Here is a 12,594-nt window from a genome sequence, read left to right on the forward strand (position 1 = left end):
AGGAAGGAAATAAAAGTTAAGTATTGAGCACAGACCATATCTAAAAATTCACTATGAATAAAAAGTAAAATGCATTCATATCATATACAAATACATAACAACAAATTATCTACACAACACTGCCCAGTAAAACTTTTTATGATAGAAATGTTCTATATCTGTGTTGTCCCATCCAATAGCCATTAGCACTTGAAATAGGACTACTGTAAATTAAGATTTAATTTTTAATTTTACTTAATTTAAATTTATACAGCAATATGTGCCTGGACAGCACACATCTATAATTTTAAAGCGGAATTTTAGCGATTATTAATGAATCCAAAAAATATTAAATTATAAGAAAAAACTGAGAAGACAAAGTTTGCTTATATCAATCCTATCTAAAGCTTGATCCATATATAAACTATAACCAAAAGGAAGCACTAACATGAGAAAGTTGAATTCTTAGAGATCCAACCATATCATGGAGAGTGAAGTAGGAAAGAAGGTAACTAACTGATGAACAGAGCGGCCTGAAGTGCTACTGTAACAACATTACAATAACCAGAAACATAAAAGACCAAGAACTGAAGAGGTTGACTACCATATCCAACAGGCAATCAGATAAACTTTAAATACAGTCAAAGTTACAATGATAATAGTTAAAGAATTTTAATCATTTAATTCAAGAGAGAGGAAAATGCATCTGAAGAAAGAGTGATACTGTTCATAAACAGCTTATAAATGTTAGGTTGCAAATGACATTATATACACTACAAATATCTTTTAGAATAGACCCTGATAGACCAAATAACAGACTTCTCTGGCGTTTAGTATGGAAATGATATTTTATTCTGAACTCAGTATTTCCCATCATTTTAAGTAATACTTTATTTCATTTAATGTTCCAGCCTTTGAAGCGTGGCAAAATTGGTTCAGAATGGACAATTCAAGCTCTAAATTAGAAATGCTGTAAATTAGAAGTTCCTTGATTTACCTTTTGATTATCAGTTTTTTTCAGTAATAAAAATGAGAACAGTAACAACCTCATTAGGTTGACATAAGCAACAATTAATTGAAATGAATACAAAACCCTCTGAGGCAAAAAAGGGCTAGCAGAATAAAGGAATATTAAAATTAGTTGAGGAGAAGATAATATTTAATACATATTCAGATCAAATAAATTCAATAATGATGGCAACAACATGGCTTATGAGATGAAATTATCTTGTTTAAACTTGGACTAGAAGGCTAATAACAGTATTTTTTTTCAAAGCGTGCTATGTCTCTAAAGACTAAAAATGTTAAAGATTGTTACTACTAAAATTGAACAATACAGATCATCAGTGATAAGAATCACAATCCATGAGCCTTTATTAAGCATCAACTTGACTCTGCAGTGGCACAAAAACAAGATCAGGTCCATGCCCTTTAAGGGCTTACCAGTAGATCTGAAAGACGAGACCTGGGCTAACATCAAAGTGCTCATACATACTCTTTCCATAATAGCACCAGTTATCTTGTACCGTAACTTTTTTTGGCTGCTTTCTCTATTAGACTTTGAGATTCTTAAGGGTCCATGACATATTTATCTTGGCATCTCCAGTGCCTGGCACTCTGAGGAGATTAATATAAATGTACTAAATACATTGGCAGATTGAATACACTGGCGGGTCTAAGTAAATATAGGACCCAACGAAATTAAGTAATATCATCAAAAAGTTATTAAGAAATTCTACTAGAATACAGAATAGGCACATATCATTTCCAATTGTAAAGACTGGAAAATGCGTCATGAACAGTGTGGTGATGAACTCAAGCCTTTAAAAATGAGTTTTCAGTAATCCAAAAGGGAGCAATGGGGAGAAACAGCATTCCAAGAGAGGACAAGCAAGTAATGCAAAGCATGGAAAATGGAAAACACAAAATCCATTCAGGAAATAATGACACAGCACCGATCTAACACAGAACTGTGGAGGGACTTCAGATTTCTGGTTCTGCATATAAAGAACCTGGACATCACTACTCCTTCCCAACAAGTAAAAAGCTGAGCAGACTGAAAAATCAACAACTCTTCTTGGATCTATAAGAGAGTGGAGGACACAGGGCAAACAGGCAAATATAGGGAGTCACAACTTACCAGAGCAGAACTCATAAGCAAAATCCCTGAAAGGAACCAATGCAGGATAGGAAAACCTGAACAATACTTAACAAATTGCTAGAAGCTCAGTATGGACAACTCTGAGAGTTAAATACTCCGAGGGACCCAATAATAGGGAGGACCCCCTGAACACCTCCAAGAGCTTGACCAGGCTTCCAGAGTAAATATCAGGAAAAAAAATCCCCTCAGCTTCCAGTATGGGGGTGGGGGTGGGGGGGTGGAGTCATTCTGAACACAGCACTCTGTTCTTAACAAAACCTACCCTCAAAAAACAAAAAATAAAAACAAACACAAACAACAACAACAACAACAAAAACCTGCCCTCAGGGAAAACTAGTTAACCAGAGCCTAATCTGCTGGGGTATTCTTAGACCCTAAATGACCTGGTGGAAGGGAAATACCCAACTCCAGTCCACTTCAACCATTCTGTCCCATCTAAGAGGGTGCGGAGAATTAGAAACACTTGTGAAGGTCATGGTCCAGAGGCATGGGTTCACTGTAAGACTGAGACCTAATCATAGGACTAAAGAACACCTCCCCTCCCCACTCACCATATCACCACATTATTAAAGGCCTATTTACAGCAGTTCCTTTTACCTACCACAACATGTTCTGGCTACCAGGAAAAAAATTATAAGACATAACAAAAGGCAAGAGGCACAATTTGAAGAGACAGAGCAAGCATCAGAACCAGACAAGGCAGAGATGTTAGAATTATGAGATCAGAAATTGAAAACACCTATGATTAATATGCTAAGGGCTCTAATGGATAGAGTAGACAGCATGCAACAACAAACAGGCAATAAAAGCAGAGATGGAAATCCTAAGAAAGAATCAAAAAGAAGTGCTAGAGATAACAAAACACTGTAATAGAAGTGAAGGAGGCCTTTGATGGGCTTATTAGTAGATGAGATATAACTGAGGAAAGAATCTCTGAGCTAAAGGGTAGATGGGGACAAAATTCTTGAAAACTGAAAAGCAAAGAGAATGAAGACTGAAAACAAAACAAAACAAAAAAGCAGAACAGAAAATCCAAGGACCATGGGACAACTACCTAAGATGTAACATACACACAATGGAAATATCAGAAGGAGAAGACACAGAGCAAGAAACAGAAGAAATATTTGAAACAATAATGACAGAAAAATTCCCCAGATTAATGTCAGACACCAAACCACAGATCCAGGAAGCTCAGAGAAGACTAGGCCAGGTAAATGCAAAAGAACTACACCTAGGCATATCATCTTCAAACTACAGAAAGTCAAAGATAAAATCCTTAAAGAGGGGGAGGAAAAACAAAAATAAAAACACCTTATCTGTACAGGAACAAAGGGAAGAATAACATCCAACTTCTACTTAGAAACCACACAAGCAAAAAGAGAGTAAAGTGAAATATTCAAGGTGTTGACAGAAGAAAAACACCAACCTAGAATTCTATATCCTGTGAAATTATCCTTTAAAAGTAAAGGACAAATAGACTTTCTCAGACAAACAAAAATTGAGGGAATTTGTTGTCAGTAGACCTGCTTCACAAGAAGTGATTTACAGGAAAATAATATAGGTTAGAAACTGTGATCTACATAAAGGAAAAACATAAGAAGGAATAAGTGCAACAAAATAAAAACTTATTTTTCTTACTGTCAATTGATATAACAGATACCAGTTGTTTAAAATAATACCAACAATGTACTCAACTATGTGTGCTTATATGTATGTATACGTGCAAACATACATAGATATATATATGCTCATATATAAGTGAAATGAATAACAGCAATGACACAGGATGGGAGGAAGGAGTTTGGATGACTTTGTTATTATAAAGTACTCACACTATCAATGAAGTGGTATAGTGTTATTTGAAAGTGGATATGGATTACCTAAAATGTCTATTGTAAAATTTAAGGCAATCACTAAAAAAAAGTAAACATAGTATAACTGGTATGCTGAGAAAGGAAAGAAAATGAAATAATATAAAATGCTTAATTAAAACTACAAAAGGCTGAAAAAGGGTGGAAGACAATAATAGAAACGAAGAACAAGGTAACAAACAGAAAAGAGTAACAAATATGATAGACAATAATCCAACTGTATCAATAATCATTTTAAATGTCAATGGTCTAAATGCACCAACTAAAAGACAGAGATTGTCAGAGTGGATCAAAAACACAACCCAACTATATATTACTTACAAGGAACCTACTCTAAATACAAAGACATATTTAGATTAGAAGTAAATGAATGGAGAAAAATACACCAGGCTGACCCTAATTAAAAGGGCATTACATAATGATAAAGGGGTCAATTCTCCAAGAAGACGTATCAATCCTTAACATATATACACCTAACAACAGAGCATCAAACCGTGTGAAGCAAAAACTAATAAAATGGCAATGAGAACTTTTAAAATCCACTATCATGGTTGGCAAGTTCAATAACTGTCTATCAGAAATGGACAGATCTGACAGGCAGAAAATTAGAAGGATACAGGTGAACTCAACATCATCAATCTACTGAATATACTGAGACCTATGTACTTCTTCAACCAACAACAGCAGAGTACACATTCTTCTCAAGCTCACATGGAACCTTCACCAAGATATACCATGTTCTGGACCGCAAAACACACCCAAACCAATTTGGCAGATGAGAAATCATGCTCTCAGACTGCAGTGGAGTTAAACTAGATGTCAGTAACAGAAAGAGAGCTGGAAAACTCTAAAAGGGAACCATGTGTGTGTTAGGGGTCTGGGTAAATCCATTCTTCGGCAGACCAGAGAGTCAGAGAAGGCTTTAGACTAGGCAAGTAGCATGACTAGATGTGCTTTCTGAAAATAAGGCTGTAACAACACATGGATTCGACTAGAGGAGAAAGAGAACAGATCTGAAGAAAACAATTAAACAAGTGAGAGACTCTAGACAGGAGGCAAAAAAAAAAAAAAAAAAGACCTACAAACAGGGCAGCAAAAGTGGAAGAGAACTAACGAATGTGAGAAAACTACATATAATGACCTCTTATACTTAATATTTAAAAATAGAAAATGCACATCCTCAACCTATCTACTCCTAACCATCTTCATTACTACATCTTTCATCTAGGTCACTAACATTACTTAATGTGGAATCATACCACAAGACTCCTACTTTCCCAGATTCCATCTTCACCTCTACCCACCCCACTGCACAGCAGCCAGAATGATCTTTTTAGATATCACAGCCCTACTCAATATCCCCCAATGGCTTCCCATTGCAACTGGAATAAAACCCCAACTCCCTACTTTGGCCTACAGGACTGCTTGTCTGGCACCTGCTCTCTCCCAAATTTCCCTACTTAAATCACTTACTTCCCGCCACACCTGCCCCCCTTCGGTTTCTCAAAACACCCAGCTTATTTTCACTGAGGGACTTTGCACTAGCTGTTCCCTCTGCCTGGAATGCTCTTTCCCTAGATCTTCACATGGCTGGCTTTTTAAAATTTTTCACATCTCAGCTTAAATGTCATCTTCTCAGAGATGCCTTTTCTAATCACTGTTCCTAAAACTGCCATCCCTCTAACTATCCTATCACCCTGCTTTATTTCTTCACAGCAATTACCATCCTTTATAATTATCTTCTTTATCTATACGTGCTGACTATCTCACTCCCCTCACCACCCCTGACACTAAAATGTGTATCCCATGAAAGCAGGCCCTTGTCTGTCTTATTCACCACTCTGTTCCCACAATGCAAAGGATAAGGCTGGGACACAGTAGACATTCAATAAACGTACAGTAAAAAACAAAATTCTTATCACAGATGCTAGTAAATGAGTAACACTGTGTAACATTCGTTGAGCTGTATTTCTTCTTTTCTCCTACTGCATCACGAGATGCCTTACAGACTGGATTGAAAACCATGGATTTTAGATCATGTAGTACCTTATAAAGAGAATGTATTACCTAAAGTAGTAAAATTAGTCAAGCTATTCAGCTTTTATCATTAGGCGATTTCGTGGCTTAAAAGATTGATAGTCTTACCTTACAAGCTAAGCTACCTGCCACAAAATTTATATAGAGATGGCAAGGAGACTTTCTCTAAATGTGGAGGAGAGCCATGGAAGAGCTTTCTGGGGAAGAAGATGCAACCTCCTCCATCTATGCTATGAACTATAGGGTCTCCTAACTGCCATCCCTGAATCTCAGGTTTGCCAACTGAATTAAAATGTACCAGTGGAGACAACTGTAAGAGAATAAGTTAGCCATCTATGTGTTGTACACACCACATGCACACACACATTTTAAATATATGAAAAATGCATAGAAAATATAAAACCAAATACGCTTTTCACGAAATAACACTTTCTCACCCAGCAAAGCATAAATGTTTGTGTTAAGTAACCAAAATAATCAATGGGCTCTCAATGCCACTTCCTATGAGGTTTGCCTGTCTGAGTTTTATTTTCCCCTTCTCTTGTTTGCTTTGTCTTTCAACCAGTCTGGTCCACAGGGCCTCTGAGTATGTGACTCCACTCCAGTGCCAGGGTGTCTCTATTTTCATTTGATAACAGTAGAGAGATTAATCATAATCCTTCTTATTAGCCAAATTTTCTAAGATAACTGCCTACCAATTTTTTTTTTTTTAAAGGATACCTTTACCGTTTGGTTAGCAATATATACCATGCATTTTGTTTTTAAGAGGCCTGTTTTACTGCCACTGATTATGCAGTTACTTAAGTGATTGGTGAGGAAATTGTTTTTTGTTTTTTCCAACAAATATTTGAGTGCCTCCTGGGCACCAATACAATGGCATTCTACTTTCTGCAACTATATACTAGAAGTCAAGCACTGACGCCTCTGAGAGTAGTTTCCCTATAATTGGTTACTCTTGGGTTACCTAGATAACTCAGCTCATCAAAATGATCCCATACCTCCCTCCCCCCAACCTGCCGCCATTGCCAGTTACATACAATTCTGTTGTACTCTGAACCCATGATTCCACTGCTTTCTTTCTTTTCTTTCTTTCTTTCTTTCCTTCTTTCTTTATTTATTTCTCTCTCTCTCTCTCTCCTTTCTCTCTCTCTCCTCTCTCTCTCTCTCTTTCTTTCTTTTTTTTAAAGTAAGCTCTAGGCCCAATGTGGGGCTTGAGCTCACAACCGTAAGATTAAAAGTCACACGCTCTACCGACTCAGTCAGCCAGGCACCCCGCCACTGATTTTCATTTTAAAATAGAAAATGTGATTTGTTCAATATGTAGTATAACCTTAATAGCAGTCTATGTCATCTGATTATTCAGTGTTTGGGACCTGGAAAGAGATGGATCTCAGAGAGCCAGAGGCCTTGACCTTGTGACAGGTCTAGCAGGAGTTGAACTAGCGGTGGGGCAGACAGGCGAAGCTGCAGAAGAACCTGGAAAAAGGCACTAGGGATAGCCATGACTCTGCAAATACATGGTCCATCCTAGATCCAATGATTAAATTTACTAACACTTATGTAACTGTTTACAGCTTAAAGTGTTAACATATCTAGGGGCGCCTGGGTGGTACAGTAGGTTAAGAGTCCGACTTGGTTTTGGCTCCAGTCATGATGTAGGGCTGTGATCTCAGGGTCATGAGATCGAGCTCCATGTTGGGCTCCATGCTCAGCATAGAGTCCACTTGAGATTCTCTCTCCCTTTCCCTTTGTCCCTCTCCCCTGCTTATAATATTATATCATTATATTATGCTCACTCTCTCTCTTTCTCTAGGATGAATAAATAAATCTTTAGAAAAAAAGTGCAAACATATTTAAATACTACTATTAAAATGTACACTTATTAATATACAGCAATCCTTTGAGGTTAACTATTATCCCCATTTTACAGAAAAGGACACTGAGGAAAGATGTTCATTGAAAAGTAAAATGCTTAAGATTATAGCATATGTTGCTAGAAATTATCCTAGGACTTTCGCATACAAATTCCATGTACTTCTCACTACATGAGCCAGAAAGATGGAGCCCAATATATTAAAGTCATGGATATTAACTAACCATGAGCTAAGTAAACAACTCTTTCACATGGTAAATACTAAGTAGATGCAGAGAAGAGGTTGTTTGCAAACCTGAATGACTTTGAGAGAGACAGAAATGAGGAGGGTAAAAATAATAGTTGTCATTTAAAAAGTAATTTGGTTAGAAAGAGATTCAAAGGTGTGAAGCAAGAGACAATTTTTTTAGCAATACCAATATTATGACCACATAATATAACCTTAATCAGAAGCACGTGATTTTCAATCACTGTTGAAAACTGAAAAATGGATTAAATATTAAGATTATCAGTACTACAACTTATGTTGAAAAGGGAAAACAGGAATCTATATTTTAAGAATAGAAAATAATTGTTGCTATCAAAAATGGCCACAATAACTTTGTTACTAATACAAAGCAAATACTGCATTCAATTAAAACTCCTCTATGGATTTTGTATTTTACTACAATTACAAAGAGATAACACTAATTTGAATTACTAAAAGTTCTACGTACGTTCTTTTGACATCTTGTTCAATCATTGATCGCAGTTCTTTATCTTGAAAAAATTTGTTCCAAAGACTCTGAAATAAGGAAAACAACCTATTTAAGATAATCTTACACCTTTGCTTGACTTTTATGATCTCAATTTAATAATTTAACTGATCAAATTTATCCTTCTCTGAGGTATCGTTTCACATTGTGGAAAGGAAACCTGAAATTGGAATAATTTTTATTAAAAACTAGTTTAATACCAGAAACATATCCTTATACTAACATCAATTTTTCCAGTAATAATACTGTATATATTTTAAATTTTTGTATTATCTTATAAAGTGAATGATAGTTTTGCTGTTCTACATCCACTACTTCCCTTACAAACAACAAAGAGGTCTACTTGGATTACAGCAGGGCCATGGGCCAACTGGTCTCAACATGAACCTGATCTGAATTCCCAAAGTGCTAGACATATGATGTTTTCTGCAAAGCTTGGTTTTTATGATCAAACAGATTTTTAGATACTTTTTAAAATGTGAATTTAAGCAAAGTTTTAAAATTTACTTAATATTCTGTGCTGCTATTACTATTGACTATATCATAACAACTATATGTATCAGGTAAAAAAAGAAATGCTAATATTATATATTAGCTGAAAAATAATTTCTGTTAGCAGGGAAACAGGAATTAGAGCAGCAATTGAAGAAGTTATACAACACCTCTAAAGTAGTAATTATTCTTATTAGTCTTTGCTGGAATATCAGTAGGGATAGGCAGATCTTTTTCAATATCTTTAAAAACTTAATAGACTCACTACAAACAGTCACTTTTCTTCTTGGAAGTTAGTCCCACCAAGTGAGCGCTTATCTATTTTTATCATAAAGGGAGGTTTCCTAGCCTCCTCACTGCCCACTACAACCTTGATAAAACAGTTCTATCCTCCTGTTTATGCTCTTCTCTTTTACCCTGAGTTCTTATGGTCCCCTGGGACTTCTCCATAGTGCCATTCCACAGAAATAGATCATAAACCTCCTACAACACAGGATGAATATAGCATGGAATAATTTCCATCAGGTTTTAGGTTGCATAATATATGGAGTAAAAAAAAACTAACTGGCATGAAATAACACTGCTTTCATTGTGATTGATAACTAGTCTCATAAGCATATTCTTACGGGCAAAAGAAGCTGAGATATGAATAAAGATGAACTTTACCCCTTCATCCTGTGAAAGGGGATTATTGATCATCAAATCTTGCTGGCCAACAACCTTCCTCGGGTTTGTGATGTGCTGGCAAGGAAAGAAAGAAACACACACAAAGATCAGAGGTTACTGGACTTTAAAGCATACATAAGAAAACAATTACATTAATTAAAGTACAACTTACTATTTCTTTAACGTTGCTATACCATGCTCTTAATTCTTTAATTCTACTTATCCACTGACTTTTATCTTGAGGAAGGACACAAAGAAATAGCTGTCAAGGAAAAAAAAAAGAAAAAAGGAAACTTTTGTAAAAATCCTAACAAGCAACATATAAAACTATTTGTCAAACAGAATCACCTGAAAGAGATACTCATATTGAATATTGCGAGAGGTATTCATATTCATGGTATTTCATATTCATAGCATTCCAGTTCCCAATAAATTATATTTGGGAATGTTTATATATATTTGGACAATTCAAAAAGTGAACGGAAGCCAAAAGAACAAGATCCCAAAAGCTACACCACAAAACTGAATCAAGCTCCCCTCCAGATTTATATTAAAAATGAACAAGAATGCACTGAGGCTCAAGTATAATTCCCATTTTACAGTCTTATATTAATGGCATATTGACAGACACAAAGTCCAATGATTAATTTCAAGGTTTAAGATTTGTCTTAAAACCAGCAGGTAAAGGACGGAAAAGAACAACCTGAGGGCACGGCTTGAGAAGTGAAGTCATTCCTTTTAAGGCAGAAATGTAATTTACAACTGGCAACCAGCTTATGAAAATAACAAGCATTCTTAAAAAGACAAATTTTATTTCATTTAATTTAATACAACATTAAAATAAATCTGGATTTGAGTTTATTTTTAGCAAAAGAAGGATACTAAAAGTTAAACAACAAGGAATGGGGGTGGGGCACAAATATTTGTATACAAATATTCTAGCAGCAGGTCCCCTGCCTTTACTGCCTGCATCTAACAGAAAAAACGTATTTTAATTATTAAATTTAAATTACTAAATCTAAAACTCTAATGCATCATGTGTTTCTTACTGTCTTTACTTTCACAGACTCTGTATGCTCAGTTTATGCAGATAAAACCTAAAAAACTTTCAACAGGAGTCATTTCAGAAAAAAGTCTAAACCTCAATTAATTCATTTTGAGAGAACAAAAAGGGACAATATTTCCAGGCAATTAAAAAAAGATAACTGCAGATTATCACTAGTTTTGGTAATCAATGGCCCTTTCTCTTAGGAGACTGGCCTAATTTTCTTCCACTTCTCTTTCCTGCTGCCCTTCACTTTGTTTCCAGTAAAAAAAAAAAAAGAAAAATCTTTTCCATCTGCTGTTTCTGAATCAAAAAGGGGGGTGACTAAATGGCTGCACTTGATACAATGGGAAGCTGGAAGTAAATCCCACTCTGCTCCTGCCCGGCTTCAAGGATTTCTGCAGAAGCCTCTGGGGGATGTAAAGGTGTTGCTTTGAATTCTGCTCCATCAAATGAGATGAAAGAACAGCTATTTCAAATGACTCCTTTACCATCACCAGTTACTCGGGACTAAGGTGGTTCAACCTTATTAGTAAATGTCCTATGAAAGATAAACTTGGATGGCCAAAAAATCGAGAGTGAAGTCTCCTGGAAAATTCAGTGATCCCCTGCATGGGTAATCTCCCAGGGCATCAGGTAATGTGTTGATATACTGCAACCACAAACTGTAAATAAATATTTTCTTCTTACCTTCCAGCAAATGCTGCGGAACCTGCTGCTTCTCAGCTGCCCATTAATCCCCTTCTGCCTTATTGTTGCCAAGTAATTGTTGTTTACAAATAGTTCTTCCCATTCTTCCCTATATGCAAGAAACCAAAGCATAGGGATCCTTTTGTTAAAATTCTCTGCTTGGAGAGGAGTGCTAACAGGAAATTAATTTTAAATAAAGTCTAAGAAATGCAACTTTTAAAACGTATATATTTAGTTGTGTACTGTTTCTGAACACATGGCTGTCTTTTTGGACACAGTTCTTCTGTAGATTTAATGAATATGTAGATCGCTGTAATTATGCCAGCTACTGAAATTCATAATGTCTATGGAGGCTATTCCATTTCCTCTAAAATGTTGGTAGTGCAGTTCAGTGAAACAAGAAAAAAAATGAATATTAATATAAATACATGACTGCTTTAGCCATTGACAAAGACATACCTGCTCCAAAAATACACAACAAAAAGGGTACCGTTGATTATACTGGCTTCTCACATGAAATATCTGTTTAAATGAACCCATTTCTCTTTAGTGTCAGGCTGGGGTGTTAAATATAATAGAAGACTACTTTAACTTTTAGTGCTATTTCCTATTGGAATCTCTGCAACTTCTTTCTACATGATCAGTTTTAAAATTTTAACAGGTGCAGGCAAATTTGAAAAAAACATCAAAAAATTAAAAAGCCTCACTGTAAAAACTGTTAAAGGCAAGCTTGAGTACCTTGCAGTACCTATGGCTGAGCAGATAAACAACTGAAATATGCCTCCCAGGCGCGCAGACACCAGGGGCCTAACACCTGTGCCTCATTAATATACAAGTAAATCTGCTCTACTGGGAAACAATTGGAAATTAATTGTCCCAAACCATTTACTGAGTTTGAATAAAGGAAGTAGACCTATATTCCCTGCATCTTGTACCAAACTAAACATCAAGAATCATTTGTCAACAGTTGAGGCTACTGAGCACAGCTTTATGAAATTTCTCTCAGATTTCATAATACCACAGTA

The 12,594-nt window shown here is 35.8% G+C and overlaps 1 protein-coding gene across 12 annotated transcripts in view; it reads right to left on the reverse strand.

Annotated features, from left to right (window-relative positions):
* The window catches only part of TBC1D5 (TBC1 domain family member 5), a 587,897-nt gene that overhangs the window by 245,548 nt on the left and 329,755 nt on the right, over positions 1 to 12,594 (reverse strand). For all 12 annotated transcript variants that reach the window (XM_054504439.2, XM_045903863.3, XM_064588415.1 and 9 more), the window contains 4 exons: positions 11,570 to 11,678; positions 10,007 to 10,096; positions 9,835 to 9,909; positions 8,638 to 8,705 (listed from right to left, as the gene is read on the reverse strand). In XM_054504439.2, coding sequence (XP_054360414.2) covers positions 8,638 to 8,705; positions 9,835 to 9,867 — 101 coding nt within the window. In that variant the 5' untranslated portion in view covers positions 9,868 to 9,909; positions 10,007 to 10,096; positions 11,570 to 11,678. The remainder of the gene's footprint in view (positions 1 to 8,637; positions 8,706 to 9,834; positions 9,910 to 10,006; positions 10,097 to 11,569; positions 11,679 to 12,594) is intronic.

The sequence above is a fragment of the Mirounga angustirostris genome, unplaced genomic scaffold (genome assembly GCF_029215605.1).
Source record: "Mirounga angustirostris isolate CCGP_5_RB_7025 unplaced genomic scaffold, mMirAng1.0.hap1 SCAF_1, whole genome shotgun sequence".
Classification (NCBI taxonomy): domain Eukaryota; kingdom Metazoa; phylum Chordata; class Mammalia; order Carnivora; family Phocidae; genus Mirounga; species Mirounga angustirostris.